The sequence below is a fragment of the Harpia harpyja genome, chromosome 17 (assembly GCF_026419915.1).
Source record: "Harpia harpyja isolate bHarHar1 chromosome 17, bHarHar1 primary haplotype, whole genome shotgun sequence".
Lineage (NCBI taxonomy): Eukaryota > Metazoa > Chordata > Aves > Accipitriformes > Accipitridae > Harpia > Harpia harpyja.
The window spans coordinates 20,158,567-20,176,530 of NC_068956.1; the positions used below are offsets into that span (position 1 = coordinate 20,158,567).

A 17,964-nucleotide genomic window follows, 5' to 3' on the forward strand; every position below is an offset into this window, starting at 1 on the left:
ATTTGAATGGCTTTCTTCTAAAATAACTTAAGAATGCTACTGAAGTAATGGGGTAGTGCAGTTTAACTGGTATAATTTGCATAGTTTTATACCCTAAGAATAATATATATATTTTTCAGACAGTGTTTGCATTATTGTACTTTCTAAAAACCCTGCTATTTTCCTCCTTCCAAAAACCCAGAAGTTGCTTCCTGTTAGGTGATGACTTTTTTCTTAAAATACATCATGTGACCTTTGCCAACATAATATGGAAGTGAGTTAAAACATATGTATCGAAAGTATATCTAAAATAATCTTTGTCTCAACATAGTTATTTTCCCTCAAATACAGTTGTAGCTTAAATCTGTAGTCTCTCCTGCTTTTTAAAATTTGTCACAAAAGTGTTTTTTATTTAAATGTAGTCTTGTTGCAGTCTGTATCTTTATTGCTGTTTTTAATGAGGATGGTGCAGTGATTCTTTTTACACCCATCTTAACTGCACCTGTCACACTTTTCTGCCAACCAAAAGGAAAGGTAGTTTATCATGTAATGAGTTTTAATATCTTATGATGTCACGGCTGTAGTAGTTGCCAGAAGCATGGTATAGTTAAGGTACAAATTCAGTTCTGAGTCATTGCTTTCATTTTTAATAACTAGTTCAGTAATTCTGCATTGGTATTGAAACTTTCAATTTATTATTTTGCTTGTAGCTGAATTATTGAATAGAACTTAAGTAACTTTATGGCTAAATTAAGGATGTTGAGGGAAAGGATCCCACTCTCCTAGGTTCATATTTTTGGACAGTGCTCTTTGTTAAGCTTTTTAATAAAATTTCAAAACCTGTAGGTGTCTTCTACCTGCCCTTTGAGTGTAATTATCCAGTGCTGCTTTTTCCACTACTGTCAGGAAACAGTGGCATTTTAAATACAGTAATACTTTTTCTGCATGTGAAAGTTGCGTGAGTCTCACAAGGTAGGTAGACCTCTGTCCTGGGCCAGCACCTTTGAGCTGTGTCAAAGGAATTTTTTCCTTGTGAATTTTGTCTTTTCAGTTAAACCAAAAAAGATGCTTTTGTATTGAAATAACCGTATTGATTCAATAGGAACAAAGTCAGACCTTTAGAATATATAGTTGCTTTCCTGCTAAGATGTGGCCTTATTATTGAAAGGAGGAAGAACCGGAAGAAGGTAATGAGTCAAAAAAAGGCTTGCTAGGCCACATTATATGTGATGTATGGTTAGGAGTGTAACGTGCTTTATTTAGTCTTCATTATGGAAAGAAAATAGGAGTTAAGTTACACTTGCTGGGCTGTCAGCTAGGAAAACCAGGAATTTATTTGAATGTTGATTAAAACTCATTAATAGTATTTTGCTTTGCGATGCTGTTTGGTAGCTTTTCTGCAGTAGGGTTTCACTTTAAAATGCTACCGCTGTCATGAAACGTTTAAGTGATGTTGTTAAACTAATTAAAATGTCCTTTAAATTACCCGATGCCCCTGAGCTCAAATTTCTCACAAGAAAGGTCTGTTTCCTTTGTAGCACAAGAATGTTGTACTGCTTGGATTGTGAATCTATGAGTGAAGGCTGCGTGTTAATGAGAGTATTTTAGAATAATAAGGGCTGAGTACTAATGCTTCTATTGGCAAGTGATTTCTGTCTTTGTCAAAGAAAAGCTTTCAAAATTGTCCTTAATGCAGTAAGGATTATTGAATAGATACTGAAAATGGAATTGCCTTCTACATCTCCTTCTTGACCATAGCCTTTTCCTAGATAGGTTGCTGTTACTTGCTTCCAAGACTTCCTTATAGCTTCAGTCTTTTCTCCAAACATGTTTTCTTGCATGCATCACTGGGATCTAACCATGTATTGTTTGAGAATGATAGATAAAAAGTGTATTAATTTCTTAGATATACTTGAATTAGGACTGTTTAAGCCTCATACATTACAGCATTAAACTTTGAGTAGCTGATACTAAAAGCTGGATAAATTGTTTTCTAGAGATGTACATGCAGTTTGCTTGTGGGATGATAAAGGTCCAGCAAAAATCCATCAGGCACTGAAGGAAGACATCCTTGATTTTATTAAACAGGCACAAGCAGTAAGTTCTTAACGTTTCATAACTTCGTGTCATTAGAAGAATAACCAAATAGTTCTGACTTCCATTGGTTCTAAATGCATTGCTTTTTTGTTTGAAATTCGGTGATTTTCTGGAGATCATAATTATCCTGCAAACTTCAATTGACAAAAAGAAGACTTAGCCTTGAGCATTTGCCTTGGCTCATTGTTTTCTCACAGTCCTGAAACTGGGGCGGGCAATGATTTTTGTGTTATGTTAAAAAAAACCTAAACACACCATTATTTTTGTTTATCCAACAGTACTTACGGAATCTTCTTCCATTTGAAAACTTCTTGAGGCAAAATTTTCTATAAGAAATTACTGTCTGCAAAAAAAGTAGTTGTTTGTCTAGCTTCAGTGCTATGCTGACATGTTCATGGATGGCTTTAAAATAAGCCATATGTATGGCATACTGGAAATATCCATGCTATCGACTCAGCAAGCTTAGCTGTCCAGTTTTATGAGCTTCCCCCCAAATGATTGAAATCATCAATAGATTCAAAGGAAATTTTTCTGTTTGTAAAATGTATAGCAAAGGATGTTTTCTGTAATAAGGGATTTAAGACGGGGCTGTTGTGAGATTAACAAAAAAATTTAAAGTCCCATGACAAAGGTTTGGAAAGGAGAAAATGAAAGTCTATAAAATCTTTCTTTAATGAAGAGGCTAAGGCTACTAAGGCTTTGCTTAAAGGAAAATAGTTTCTTATATAGGTCTTTATATAACCAGGCATGTAAATGTTGAATTTTAAGTTCCAACAGCTTGCTTGCATACATGCATAAATGTTATGCTGAACTGGGGCCTTCGATATGGTCTGCATTGGTTGTTGTTTGAAGGGCATCTTTTTAGGCACTATGATAGCTATGGTACAATGTAGTTGTAGTTTCCAGGCATTAATAAAATACGCATGTTAACTAGCTGTCTGGGTCTAATGAAAGGTTAGTAGATGCCATTGAATTAAGCTTTTCACTGTATAGAATATAACATAGGCCTTATAGGTTTGGGTTTTTTTTAGATACGGTTGTACCAGTTACATGCCTTTGGACCAAAGGTTTTGATCTTTTTACTTGCAGATAGCTTAAAAGAAAAAAAAAATGGTTCATTTGGAAAATTTAAATGTACTGACTGCTTGTTTGCTGTTACCTTTCTTTACCCTTTAGAAACGGTCCATATGTCTTGGGTTGATAACTACTGCCCTAAACTAAATGGCACTTAAATATGTAGACTTTCTTATTCTGATAGACCTGTATATTTGAATTTTATATGGGGAGTTATTTTCAGTATAAGCAAAGTCAATCCGTATTTTGTGCAGAAAATCATTTATAAATTGCCTCCTCTTCTCCCATCCTCCTCCAGAGAGTGCTGAGTCATCAAGATGATACAGCTTTACTAAAAGCATATATAGTGGAGTGGCGCAAGTTCTTCACACAGTGTGATATTTTGCCCAAGCCATTTTGTCAATTAGAGATTACTTTAATGGGCAAGCAGGGCAGCAACAAGAAGTCTAATGTAGAAGACAGTATTGTTCGAAAGGTAAGTGATAGGTATTAAGAGTTTTGTTGCATGCTGTTCTGCCTACAGTAATAGTACAGAAGGGATTCTGTAGCTGAAGATGAAATTGCACCAATCGTGTAATACGATGCATCACTTTGCTTCAGTGTAAGGGTCAGAACAACCCTGCAACTTTTTTTTTTTTTTTTCTCTCCACAATAATTTCACTCTGTTTCTCCAGTTTTGCTTTGGCTATCAACAGTTTTGTTCAGGTGATTAAAGCACTTCTTTGTTGGGCTTTGGGTTTGTTTGGGGGTTTGGGGTTTTTTTGTTTTTTTTTGTTTGTTTGTTTGTGTGTGTTTTAATTATGACTTGAATCCTGGGATGGGAGGTAGTTGTAAATTCGCCTGCTGTTTCTATACTTGTGAGTAGCAAGTGTACTTGTATATACAAGTGAGTAGTTTTTCTACACCTAGTTTATTTCCCTAGGTGAAAATATAGCTATTGTCTCCTAATTTCCTCTTCTTCCTCCAAACTGTCAGCCATATCAATGAAAAGATTGGACGTGTAGAATCTTGTGAATGTGATCTTTTTACTATTTTATACCAAACATGTAAAGAAAGTCTAGGGTTTTGAGTATGGAGTGCTCAGTGTTCTGAGTCCCATGAATAACGATCCTTGAAATTGCTTTAGTCTTTTTATTACAAGAAAAACGGAACCCATGAGTTGTAAAGTGTTAAGTCCTTCAGTTTAACATCATTCATTATCCCTTTTCATTGCCCAAAGTACCTGTAGGGAAATGAAATTTCTTTAGCAATCTTTCAGTACTGAAGATCATTTTAACTGTCCCCCTATCTCCAGGATGGGAAGATCAGAATAGTTTGAATGCATTACTTTGGGCAAGGTTTTTTTCTTCGCCCTCCTATTTTGACGTTTGATCCTCTATACCTCTTGAAGAAAACAAAGAGAGAACTGCAGCAAAGAGAGGAGTCACCACCTCAAGTTACTTTTTTGTTTTCATTGTTGGAGAAAGCATGTGATCTCATTAGGCTGTCCAAGATCTGGGAAACTTGAACTTTTAACTCTGCTGTGTGCAGAAGTGTGGAGAACTAAGAAATTAAAGGAAAAACAAGGTGGAGTGGAGAAAGTAGTGAGGAGAAAGCGGGAGAAGGAACTGGTGTCTAAAAATTCAGATTTTGTTCAGGACTGAAGCTGATGGAGATGTGTCTTATCTCTCATATGCAGTCCAGTTAGGACCATCTCATGATTGGGACATCAAAGCCCAGAGTCTCCAACCTATTTTACTTCATATTCATTGCTGAAGGTCACTTCCTGTTTCTGGCATCTTCTCTGTAGTTTTCTAAAAAGCGCTTTGTGAAAACTTTTCCCATGCTTGAGAAGTTCATGTAGTCACCCAAAATATGTGTGTTTTCCTTCAAATATCTCCATAAAATTTCCTTATCCATAATGTCTAAGAACAGTTTGACCTTGACAAAGCTGTTAACGTGCCTCCCAGATTGCTTGACATTATCTCACTGTTTTCTTCTCCATTTTTTACTCATTTCAGCTCTTGTAAACCAATTACATAATTGTACAGCGCAACCATAATGTGCATATCAGTAATGTTAAAATAATGAAAAAATTAATTAAGGAAGCATAATCAAATAAAGCTTTGCTTCTAAGAATGTGCCAATGTTTTGAACAATAATTCGTTTCCAAGACATATGACTTCAGTGTCAGAAATGGAAATTTAGCTGAAGTTGAGAAACAGTTACGGAAAAGTTAAGAATAAGGGATGGTAAACTCTCTTGAAAGGTTATCTGACTTTTATTAGGTGCTTGGTCTGTTAAAATCTAAAACTTACCAGGCAAGAATGGAACAAGACCATCTAATCTTGAGCACAAGTCTTATGAGGAGCAGCTGAGGGAACTGGGGTTGTTCAGTCTAGAAAAGAGGAGGCTGAGGGGAGACCTTATCGCTCTCTTCAACTACCTGAAAGGGGGTTGTAGTGAGGTGGGTGTTGGTCTCTTCTGTCAGGTGGCTGGAGATAGGACAAGAGGAAATGGCCTCAAGTTGAGGCAAGGGAGATTTAGATTGGATATTAGGAAAAATTTTTTTTACTGAGAGGGTTGTCAAACATTGGAACAGGCTGCCCAGGGAAGTGGTTGAGTCACCATCCCTGGAGGTATTCAAAAAGCGAGTGGACAGGGTACTCCAGGGCATGGTTTAGGGGGCTGGTTAATGGTTGGACTCGATGATCTTGAAGGTCTTTTCCAACCTAAATGATTCTATGATTCTAATCTTTACTATTAACTTTGCCATACAGCTGTGTCGTCTTCCTAAGCTCGTTTTTAGTAAGCTTATTCACATTCATGAGATAATGTTTGAAATGGTAAATTTTATGATTCCAACCTGCTTTCCACTGCCAGTGTGGACTGACAACTGGCATGCTTAAATTACATTCATAGCAGATACTATCATATTTGAAGATATTGTAAGTTTGAGCTTTCTTCTAAAGCAATGAAATGGCACGAGTTAGAAAAAATAAAAATTATCTTTTAAGCTTTGGCATAATTTCTTTAAGTATTCTGTGGCGTATAGAAAGAGCCAGATCCAGTGTCTAAGGGCAAAAAAAATGACCACAGTAGCTTGAATTCTAAAGCAAGTTAAGATTTTTAGCAAACATGTAGCATGCTTTGAGTATTTACTGCTGAACAACTGGTGGAGCTTAGGTGGATGTAAGCATGGCCTGGCCTGCCAGTGAGCTTTTCCTGTTGCTCAGCTGCAGCACATTGGGTCTGGTGATAAGGCATAATGCAATACATTTGCAGCAGTGTCAGTAGCAATCACAAAAAAAAAGAAAAAAAAAAAGACACAATGGAATATGAAGGCACCCTTTGAGGATTTTGTTAGGAGCCTCCATAACTAATTTTATAACTTTGCAGTGCTTAGATGAGGTTTCCAGGTTTTTATAAATTACATATGCATTACTTGCATACTGAACTTTCATGTTAGATAAATGCAATCCAAAACCATCAGTCTTTTTCTTTACATAACTGTGGTGTTAACTGAATTTTTGGTTTTGTTTAAGACTGAGCCTGCCAAATAGTGAGCTCTGTTTGGATGTTTGGCTCAGAAGAACCCCCTGATATTGCAACTCCTGACATATTGCATTGCTGGGAAAGTTACTTGACTGATTACTGAGAACTGTAGAAATAATACAGAATTATGGGATTAATATATGAAGCAAATACTGATTCCCTTAGTTGTCTGGTTACATAACTTAAGCTTAGAATATAAGCTCAATATTACTTCTATAACAAGTTCAGAGCAAGATCAAGTTCTAAGGTAGTTGAACTGCTGTATATAACCTGAAAATTACATTATAAATTGCTTGATTTCTTTTTCTGATCTCTTGTATTTCTTTTGCACAAACTTAGGTTTGCATGTACCTGACAGGTTTGGTTTTTTTTCTTCCTGATACACAGCTCATGCTAGACACCTGGAATGAATCCATATTTTCAAATATAAAAAACAGACTTCAGGACAGTGCAATGAAGCTAGTTCATGCTGAAAGACTAGGAGAAGCTTTTGACTCTCAGCTTGTTATTGGAGTTCGAGAATCATATGGTATGTCTTGCACAGACTGATCTCTATTGCCTCCTTGCTTTAGTAGGTGAATTTTCATCATACAAAGTTGACAATTATGGCAGGGTTGGAATGATTATCTCAGCATTTTGTATTGATTTTTTTGTGTTTGATATGTGATACCAATTCTGTTTAAAATCTTTAACTTCTAAGTGATTTAGCTACATATTGGTTACTGTAAAATCAGTGTTTTCAAAGAGCAACTACTTTTTGACCTTTAGGGTTGCAGATAAAACTTTGTGCTCCTTTCTGTACTGTTTCTGATTGTTCAGACACTTTGAAGAGGAAATGCTAAACAGGCTGCATCTGAGACTCTCAGTCTTCTTTGCAAAACAGATCTGTGTATCTGAAACTTCTATGATATTTCACCATTGCCTCCTGCTTCTTCAAAGCTTTGCAGCCTGTTGAATTAAACTTGTGGCTAATACTCTCTCAGATGGCTTTATAGATGTCCAATTCTAATTTTTTTTTTTTTTAAAGCATATTCCATTTAAGGACTTTATTTATTTCTCTTTAACAGTTGAGAGGAAGGTGGAAACTATTTCAAATAGTGCAAAGCACTGCAGTAAGTTCACTGTCTCCATTCTTGTAAAACAGAAAAAACCCAATGCAAAAAAAAAAAAAGTCTAAAATGAGGACATTGGGATTCTAAGAACAGTGTGTAAGAAAAGTTGTTTGCTCAGTCAGGTGGAAAAGTTTTCACTTCATTAGGCATTATGCTGAACTTTTTTTTTCTTTTTCTTTTTTTTTCCAATTTTGCAGTTGTATGTGTATTTCTCGTTACCATGTTTGAATTTCTAAAATGCTGGAGATAAGTATGCAGTTCTTTCCAGTTCCCTATAGTTAATCTAAATGTTTTTGGAGCAAAACCTGGACAATTTTGGTTACCTTTAGGGATCAGAGTGCATTTGTAGGATACTTCAAATTGTTCAGTGCAACCTTTAAATACAAGACTGACTTCAATGAGAGAGATTTGCTTATTATTAGCAACATAATTTTCCAAGACTTGAGAGTAAGTTTGGACTTTCTCTTTGCAGTTAACCTTTGTTCTAATCCTGAAGATAAACTTCAGATATATCGGGATAACTTTGAAAAGGCATATTTGGATTCAACAGAGAGATTTTATAGAACACAGGCTCCTTCTTATTTACAACAAAATGGTGTACAGAATTATATGAAATATGTAAGTAAAAATTCTGTTGTAACTTTGTTCTGAAAGTGTTAGTACTTAAAATGATTGCTGTTCTACTTTTGCGCAGGCAGATGCTAAACTAAAAGAAGAAGAGAAAAGAGCACTACGATATTTAGAAACAAGGCGTGAATGTAACTCTGTAGAAGCAGTAAGTATAATGTGTAGAAAAACTGGTGTATTTTATATAGTATTATTACATTGCAATTTTTATTTTTGTGTTTGTTACAGTATTATTTGGTAGCAGTAGATTGATATGAAACTGTTAGGTTTATGTTTTTTAATCATCCATTATATTTTTTTCTTGCAAAAATCTGTATTACTTTCCAATCTGGCAATTTACAGTTTCTATAGATGTTTTAATAGTAAATGTAGATCAGAGTTCAGATTGAAGGGCAGGTTTTTATTCAGGTTGATTTTTATTCTTTCACTTTGGGACTGGTATGTTTTGTGGTTGGGATTTTTTTGTTGTTTTTTTGTTTGGGTGTGGGTTTGTTGTTTTTTGTTTGGTTTTTTTTTTTTGCTATGCTTAACAGTAGATGAGAATGATGCTTGAAAATAAGCTGGCCAGCCTATTAGGTAGAGGGTTTCTCAGTGCTCATTTAGAATACCTGGGAGAGTTATTGTTCATTGCAATCAAAAGGAGCAATAGAAATTTCACAAGAACTGTTCTAGATCTGTTCTAGATTTCCTCTTAGGCTGAAATAGGGCCACTTAATATAAAGGATGGGGGGTTTTTTCCTTCCCCTTTGCCCCCTTGAGCAGTATTCTACACAGTTCAGATTCTGGAGGAGGATTTAACTGCAATGAATAGTTCCTAATTGTGGTGAAATTAGTTCAGGAAACAGGTTATTTTAAATAAATACCCTTTAAATCTGAATTTTTTGCAGTGGATCAAAATGTATTTTATGTCTTCTGTTAAGTTGTAAGTCATTCATTTTGCACAGCTATAAATTGTAACTTGTATAAAGAGGCTGACAAAAGAGAGATGGTCCTGACACATACAAGCAGTTTCTGTGCCAGATCTAGCCATAGTGTCTTGTTCAAGCCCACCAGCCTGGTCCAAATCGGGTATGCTGGAAGGAGAACTATTCTTAGCTCTTGGATGTATACTTGGAAACTAAGTAGGGTAGTTGGTGTTCCAAAAGCGGTGGGTCCCTTGAGAGAAAAGAGGTGACAGAAATATTAAGCTCATTACTGGTTTGGAAGAGAGTTTACCACATTTACTAACCTACACATTTTTAAGAAATATGGTTTCCTGTATAGATTTTATTCAAACTACACATACTTTTATGAATCAGTAAATAAATTATTTTATAGAGCATAGCTGTAGAGAACAGACTAGATTGTGTGTCATGGTAAACTTGAGGCAGATCACACTTTGGTGTTCAGATGGCTAAATGAGCTAATTCTGTGTTTAATATATTTCAGCTAATGGAGTGCTGCGTCAATGCCCTCGTGACATCTTTTAAAGAGACTATTTTAGCTGAATGCCAAGGCATGATCAAACGAAATGAAACAGAAAGTAAGTGAAGCTTTAAGAACAGTACAGGATGATCTCAGCATCATCTGCATAAAAATAGATTTGTTTGTAGATATATCAAATTACTGTTTTTAATAGATGGTGGCAGTGTTTCGCAGCTAAAACATTACTGCCCGTGGGCAATTTTATCCCATAAAAAATGACTGTCATTGGTTAGTATTTTTTCATATGGCTTCTGAAATCTGTATGTGCAATACCCTAAGTTGAATGACTGGCTAGCTCTGATTTTACTTGAAAGAAAAGAATATTCTGCATTCTCCTTTCTTTATTTTTCTTACAACTTATTTTCTTCATGTTCACCAACTCTGGTAAATGTTGCATATGTCCTATTTTCTATTTGAATCGTTCAGATACAAACACTCCCCCTTCATTCCACCCCCACTGCCTCCTTCCCCCTGGAAAAAAAGTGAAGCATCTCTTTACAAAGCTGTTTTTCTGAAAACCAGGGAGAAAATTTTCTTATTCTGGTTATTGGTGCAGGACCAGTAGGTCAATGAACAAAATCTGCAAATTTTTCATCTGGTTTTATAGCCAGTATGTCACTGTGAGTATTGAAAGTTAGCTCTGCATGCCTTTTTAAAGTTTTGAAAAGTTTTTTTTAACTCCGCTACCATAAATCGAGAGGTTAGGGTGATTCAGAAGTCTTGTGTTGGTCCTGTATGATAAACCAAACTAGATAAGTAATAGAAAATGTCATAATTCGAGGCGGGGGGGGGGGGGGCGGGGGGGGGGGGGGAGCTGAAATCACAGGTTAATTTTTCTTTTGAAGTCTTGGTATACTGCAGCCAGGGAATATTTACTAATGTCTATATGAAGTTTTCATTTCTATGCAAATGTGAAAACTGTTTTATGACTTAGAACAGTGTAGAAAATACTTCTAAAGCTAGAATTTCAGAAAATATTTGACCTCAAAACTATGTCATACTGATCTGTTCATCTAGCAACATGATTTCTGGCAGTAGTCCAGAGCTAAATCTAGAAAGTCACCTAACTTCTTATGAGCATATGTTACAGCCTTTGAGAGAATACAGGAGGCTTATTTAAATGTAGAGCTTCAGAAGGGTTCATCTATAGCATCCAAGGCATCCTTCTTTAGAAACTTCTTGAAGTATTCACACAGTCCTCTCTTTCCTTGTGGCTATGTCTTCCTCGTGATACTGCTTGGTTGCAAAATACTTCTGTTTAGTATATAAGAACTCAAGCATCTCTTTCAGTTCTTTTTTTTTTCCTAGACCTACTTATGCTGTTTAAAATGTTTTAATGAAGGATGCAGGTGCAGGTGATTAAAAATGTATTTAAAGACTGGAGCTATGCATAGTAATATATACGTCTGATAGTATCCTCTGCTGTACTTTGCTTATGTATGTGTCTTCCTGATACTACTCACCCCAAAGAATTTCATGATGTTTTCTTTATTAAACAGCATCTGACAAAAAAGGACTGGGTTTTTTGGCTATGAGCTGGGCACTGCTGTAAAATACTCTGTTACATTAAGTACTTAATATTTACATGCTATCAAAGGAAGTCAGGTTTTCCAACTAAGAACTATAAAAGATGTCATAACTTGCAAACGCTTTCCAGAATTGGCTTAGTGCGTTTTTCTTTGCTTATAGTATTGGGGATGGGAGACCTAAATTTTACTCTTGAAGTACTTCATAAGAAATAAAAGGTACACTTGGCTTTTATGAATATAAAATGAAAACAGAACTTGTTTAAGTGCCCCAACAACTACAATACGGATTTTTTTACCTTTCAGTGTCATAATGTATGAGAGACATTCCAGTGAAATGTTCCTTTTGGTTTTGTTACTTTGAAATCTGTCTTTGAAGAATCTGGGTTTTTTGGGTTCCTGCAGTTTTTGGGATGTACCTGAAGTCTTCCTTTGCCACTGTTTGTTAGGAGAAACCACTGACTTTTTTTCTTGAATTATTTCATGCCATCACTAGTTTACAGAAACAGATATAGAACCCTTTAATACATCTTTTGGTTTCTTTTTTTCCGCCATCTCTTCCTCCCTCTCACCCTTTTTTGAAGCACAGATTAAAAGATCCAGTAAAAGTTGAGTGAGCTTTTTGGACTTACCCTGTGTAAAACAGTGCTGCCATCGCTTGCAGTGCATCTAAATTGCACTGAGAATACCTCTGACTCAGTTTTTTTTTTTTTTTTCTGGTTCCTGAAATCCCATCGTTTAGCCCATTTTGAGTTGTCTCTAGTAGCACTGCAAATCCTTACTGAAGGTTGGTTGTAGCTTCCATTCTTTAATTTGCATTGTTAAATTCTAGAAGGATTTTTTCTTCCGTGCATTGCTTTTCTATTTGGTTCTGCAACAGTTGTTGGGCTACAGAAGTTGATAACATATATTTCATCTTCATTGGTGACAGGATCTTGATGTTGCTGACAAAAGTATTGTAGAGGAGAAAACAAAGACAGGGCCTCTGGCTTTTGTCCCCCTTCACAGTAGATATAGCATTGAGGAACTAAGCGCATCTATCAACTTTTTTCCTACTGAAAAAAGAATCGGAGTCCATGATCAGTTTTTTCTACTTCATTAAGCAGAGTCCTTTGCTGTGTTTAGTTCAAATCTCTGAGGTCTCTCTCAAACAATCTGGTGGCCTTAATCCGGGTGTTCCTTTGTGGACAGCTTTGTCAAGATGATTATTGATGTTTCAGTACGTTTGTTTTTTTGTTTTGTTTTTTTTTTAGCAGTGTTGAAATACCTTCACAAAAAGTAGACAAATAAACCATATCAGTTTTTAAAGTTTCTGAACTGGTAACTTTCAGAAAAACTAAATAAACTCTTTGGGAAAACAGAATGGAAAAAAATGCTGCTTACCTTAGTCAGTTTTGGTTACTTTAGAATTTGGCACGCTTTTGATTAAAACAAAACATTGTAGATGGCATTGGAAGATACACAAAGACAGCTCTGTTTGGCTTTAATTAAAAAAAAAAAAAAATTCTTGAATCCATACAATTTTCTGCATAAACTTCTGTAGGCTTCCAACTGAGACCCACTTTTTGCCAGGGATTTTAAGGCAGTTATACTGACAACCTGGACTTAATCCAAATAGCCGTTGACTTTAGGGGTTTTTATTCAAGCTTGTGATGCTATATGCATAAGCAAGTATTACGTTTCAATAAATATCTCTCTTTGCCTTCAGAAGAATCTTCCTGTGGGACCAGAATTAGGACAGTATTCAAAACATCTTTCCTTTTAAGGGATAAATTGGATTATCTGTTCTTTACATATTCCATGTTCCACTTGAGATATCCCTAGCAGAAATGCAGTATCTTTGGTTTTTATACAGGTCTTTGACTGGTGGCTTTATCAGTATTTGTATCTTTCAGAGTTGCATTTAATGTTTTCACTGATGGATAAAGTTCCAAATGGCATAGAGCCTATGCTAAAAGACTTAGAAGAACATATTGTTAGTGCTGGACTTGCAGATATGGTAGCAGCTGCTGAAACTATTACTACTGTAAGTGTATTGTTTTTTCATTGTTATTTTATTAAAAAACAACTTCGCAGAAGTTAAATACTCTATTTGTGGCATGTACATGTGAATGGAAATAAATTTTGAAGATTTTATGTTTAAACATCAAATTTTGATCCACTGAAAGTTTTAAGTGTCTTTAGAATAATTTTTTATTCCTTATGTTTTCAGTTACAGCTTTAAAACTTGAGTTAAATTTGCAGTAAAGAAAAGGTTATAAATTAAGTGCTTGGGGTGCTTATACGGTAGGATTGTATTAGCATCTTAATTAAAAGGGCATAATCAATTTTTTCAGATTCTAACTTCCTGATGAAATCTGAAGTTTGCTTTCAATATAAGAGTGGTTGGTCAGTGTGGAAATCAAAAGCTTTTTTTCCCACTGTTCTTTTTCAGCTCTTTATCATCTTTTTCTCTGGGTCTAAGAGGCCTGAGTATCTGCAGCAATTAGGGTGTGCCTTTTATTGGTCCTTCAAAACTTTTTTTTATTTTGGAAGTTATTATACAGTATGTGAAAGTTATATTTTTTTTTTTATATATATATATATATTTGTATATTGGAAATACTATCCTGAAAGTCCGTGTTGAGGCTTACAAGCTGTAGAGCTCTTCAGTACAGAGAATAAAGATAAAATGCTCATTCATAGTATGCAGGCTTGAAGATACTAAATTCTGTAGAGCCTTATTTTTTAATTTGATTTTTGCCTCTTTAACTTTAGGATTCTGAGAAATATGTAGAGCAATTGCTCACACTATTTAATCGATTTAGTAAGTTGGTTAAAGAAGCTTTTCAAGATGATCCAAGATTTCTTACTGCGAGAGATAAGGTATGTGTTTCTGCTGATCATTTGTTTTCAGTTTAGGAATTGTTGTAATTCAAATTATGATGTCTCTGAAATCCTTGTGTCCATTCACTGTTAAATCTAGAAGCTGCTCTTACTCTAGTAAATATGCAGACTAAAATGTTGATGAAACTTACTACCAACTGATTAGCTTTTAATTTGTGTTGTAGTCATGCATAAAGTTGCATTTGTGTTCAGCTTTGTAATGTTGTAAAGGACATCAGAAGATGATCTTTGTGTGGAGCACCTTAATGTCTGATTCAGCAATATATTTATGTTTAGAATTTACTACATATTTGGGTGTAGTCTCATGACTTCACATATGCAACCTGCTCCATGTAATCCCCTCCTAAGCCGTTGCTTAAAGGAAAGTAGTATGTTAATGGAAAAGAGGAAAACGCAAAACATGAGTTAATGGGAAATTGAGTCATAGGATTTCAACTCTCATATGAAAAATCACATCTGCAAACTTCGGGCTAATAAAGAAATCCGATTAATTACATGTTACAGTAATCTAGAAGGGGATAAAACCTTTGTGATCCATATGTTAAAGAGAAATTGAGTGAAGCACTAATAAAACTAATTATTTTTCAGGCGTACAAAGCAGTTGTGAATGATGCTACAATATTTAAACTTGAATTGCCATTGAAGCAAAAGGGGTAAGCCATATAAACTTTATGTGAATCAAGGTTTTTAAATTGTTAAAGATTGAGCTTCTCTCAAAATCTCTTCAAAAATTAACACTGTGTTTAAAAGTGCTTTGTGTTCTTCGCGTTATGGAATTTCAGATTGCTTATCAACCTCTGGTAAAACACTTCACATGGCAGTGGATCAGTGAATAGCAGCCTGTTTAAAATCAAATTTATTTGTAGTAATTGGGGATCTATTATTTTATAGTAGAGTAATGAGTCAATTTGTAAGCTGAATTTAATAACACCTTCCTGGGTTATTAATTCCAAAAACCTGAGCTGTATAACTCTTCCGTAACTTCAGTAAAAGTCCTGGGGAAGACAGGCAGTAATCTTCATGGGAATAACTGTATCTGATTAAGGTGTAACCATCCACAAGCTGTTTACCGTCTCCTCTTGTGCCAGCTGTGAGTGTGACCTGTCTGGGTGTTACATTTTTGTTTTGGTGCAGCATTAACCAGGCTAGTTTAAACAACTTCCAGTAGATTAAGCAGACCTGTGTGACTCAGGAAGAAAAACAGTACTTACAGTGGCCTCTAACTCAGCCAAGAGAAGGTAGCAGTCAGTTAATTGATTGTTAACATTTAACATGTGATGTGCCACTTGAGTAGGAATCTCTCTATATATTTAGGTGGTTGGGATTGCTTATATATAGTTTGTAGTCTGATTTACTATGGAAACAAAGCTTACGTAGCTGCACTGCCAGCTTCCCTTTCCAATAACTTCTAGTTAGGGGTGACTGGGTATAAACATCTGTTCAGCATTCTGGTTCTTCCTCTGTGTTTGGTATTGGACTAATGGTAAGCTTGGAGAGGGATTAGCTTTGCTGTTTTTATGTTATTGGAGGAACGCCTTCACAAAAGACTGGATCCCTCCTTTGTGTACTTTGTATAGATGTAGGCAAGGTAGAGGAGTTTTTTGGGTCTCTGCTAATGTTTCCATTTCCCCTGGGAGCATCCCAGATCAATACCTCATTCAAACTGTGTTTCAGTCCTAAAGCTAAACCTGCCTAATGGTTTCTTGGAAACCACCATGATGGCAATGGTCTTCTGTTCAGCATTCTTCTTCCCAAGCTCTTTCAAGTTGTCTACTTATGCAGCCTGGTTTAAGTAAAATGAAACTTCATCCTGCTTAACTTGCGCTATTAAGTTCAGCCTGAGAATATGGAGTTTTGTAATTTTTCATTGCTGTCAGGATCTTGAAGACTCCTGTTCAGAAATACCTGGGAACACATTGATTAAATAAGGGTTCTGTCTTGTAATAACCAAAAGACTAGTGATCTGCTTTTACTCCAAATGGTGTTCAGGAGGGCAGAAGACACTAGCCTGCAAGCTGCTTCGTGAATTAAAAAGGACAGGTTGTCTGAAGAGTTTTAGCACTGTCTACACTAGTTGATGAGAGGGTAAGAGAACAGGCAACACTGGGTTCCTGAGCATCCCCACAGCTTCTTACCTGCTGTCTTACTTGCTGCCTTTGTTTTGGGCCCTTGAGACTAGCAATCAAGTCTGTGCCATCTGACTCTAGAAATAGGGATTGGTCCTTGGCGCTATTTTATTCACCAGTCTAGGCACGGGCTCAGAAAGCAACCTTGTGCTTGCATGCATTTTGAAGAACCAAAGTCTGTCTACTGTAGCATATTCTGGTTCAACTTTAATCTGGTTTTTATCTCCAAGCTGTTAGTCCACTGTTTATACCTGTTATAAAATAATTTTATCCTGTTACTATGCGATAGATGTGTTGGGTTTTGCAGTCTGTGAAGTGCGGTGCAGGAGGCTGTTCTTGAGACTTTTGTTGGAGCATAATGATGAGTGAAATATTTCACTGCAGCATTTGTTAATTCACTACTGGAATACTTATGGCTGTGCAATAGTTGGTTGATTCAAACTGCAGCTTCAACATAATCCTTCATTGTTAGAGTTCTAAAATTAAAAGCAGTTGGAATGATCAAGCTGTCTGGAAACGTTTGGTAGTATTTATTCTTTCAAGAAGAAAAGGGAGTTATTCCTAATTTTTCATTAGTTTAACAACGACATGAATTCACCACCAGGATCCTTGCCAAGGGGATCAGGAAAGAGTGGCCTGTCTTGTTAACAGTGTGACTACTCCAGAATAGCAGGATTCTATACAGTTTGAAGATATGTTGTTGTTCTTTTGTTTAGTGTTGGATTGAAAACACAGCCTGAATCCAAATGCCCTGAGCTTCTTGCTAATTACTGTGACATGTTGCTAAGAAAAACACCACTAAGCAAAAAACTAACCTCTGAAGAAATTGAAGCAAAGCTTAAAGAAGTGGTATGTTTTTGCTTTCTACTTCTCAATTACTCTGAAGAATGAATTTGTTTTATTTCCTTATGTGGGTTGAAGCTTTGATCTTCAAAGACGGTTATGCAAGGTGTAATAATATGGAAAAGAGTTTATTATGTCATCAAGTGTGTGTGTGTTTAAATCTTGTAAATCATGCAGTGCTTCATGTCTCTGTGTCAGTTCACAAAATTAGTATGCTAAATTAATGGCTATATCAGACTGTAATGTAGTACAGTAACGTTAGTCTAGGAAATAATACAGGAGATTTTTACATACCAGTGTCAATGTCCTTTTTGATTTAAGAGAAGATTCTTGATGGTTGACAAATGAAGAAATTGGGGGGGTGATATTATGAAAGGTTCATAGCTGATGCCTGTGATAGTATTAACACAGTTGCTCTTAAGGCAATGTCAAAAAGCCTTTTTCTACTTCATAGTCTACAGTGGCATCAGATCAGCATTCAGAGACTTGTCTGACTGACAATGCAAATAAATGTATTAAAATCTACCTTTTTTTTTTTTTTTTTTTTGGTTACAGCTTTTGGTACTTAAATACGTACAGAATAAAGATGTTTTCATGCGATATCACAAAGCTCACTTAACAAGACGCCTGATATTAGATATATCAGCTGATAGTGAAATTGAGGAGAATATGGTGGAATGGCTCAGAGTAAGTAGC

At 35.7% G+C, this 17,964-nt stretch overlaps 1 protein-coding gene across 5 annotated transcripts in view; it reads left to right on the plus strand.

Annotated features, from left to right (window-relative positions):
- CUL5 (cullin 5) overlaps positions 1-17,964 on the plus strand; it is a 34,822-nt gene that overhangs the window by 7,764 nt on the left and 9,094 nt on the right. For 4 of the 5 annotated variants that reach the window (XR_008238902.1, XM_052812358.1, XM_052812356.1 and 1 more), the window contains 11 exons: positions 1,977-2,076; positions 3,449-3,625; positions 7,072-7,213; positions 8,269-8,414; positions 8,491-8,571; positions 9,852-9,945; positions 13,309-13,439; positions 14,171-14,278; positions 14,888-14,952; positions 17,142-17,274; positions 17,824-17,955. Coding sequence is in view for 4 of the 5 variants with exons in the window: in XM_052812358.1 (XP_052668318.1) it covers positions 1,977-2,076; positions 3,449-3,625; positions 7,072-7,213; positions 8,269-8,414; positions 8,491-8,571; positions 9,852-9,945; positions 13,309-13,439; positions 14,171-14,278; positions 14,888-14,952; positions 17,142-17,274; positions 17,824-17,955 (1,309 nt within the window). In the remaining variant the exon portion in view is untranslated. The remainder of the gene's footprint in view (positions 1-1,976; positions 2,077-3,448; positions 3,626-7,071; positions 7,214-8,268; positions 8,415-8,490; positions 8,572-9,851; positions 9,946-13,308; positions 13,440-14,170; positions 14,279-14,887; positions 14,953-17,141; positions 17,275-17,823; positions 17,956-17,964) is intronic. The other variant, XM_052812360.1, reaches the window with a different exon arrangement.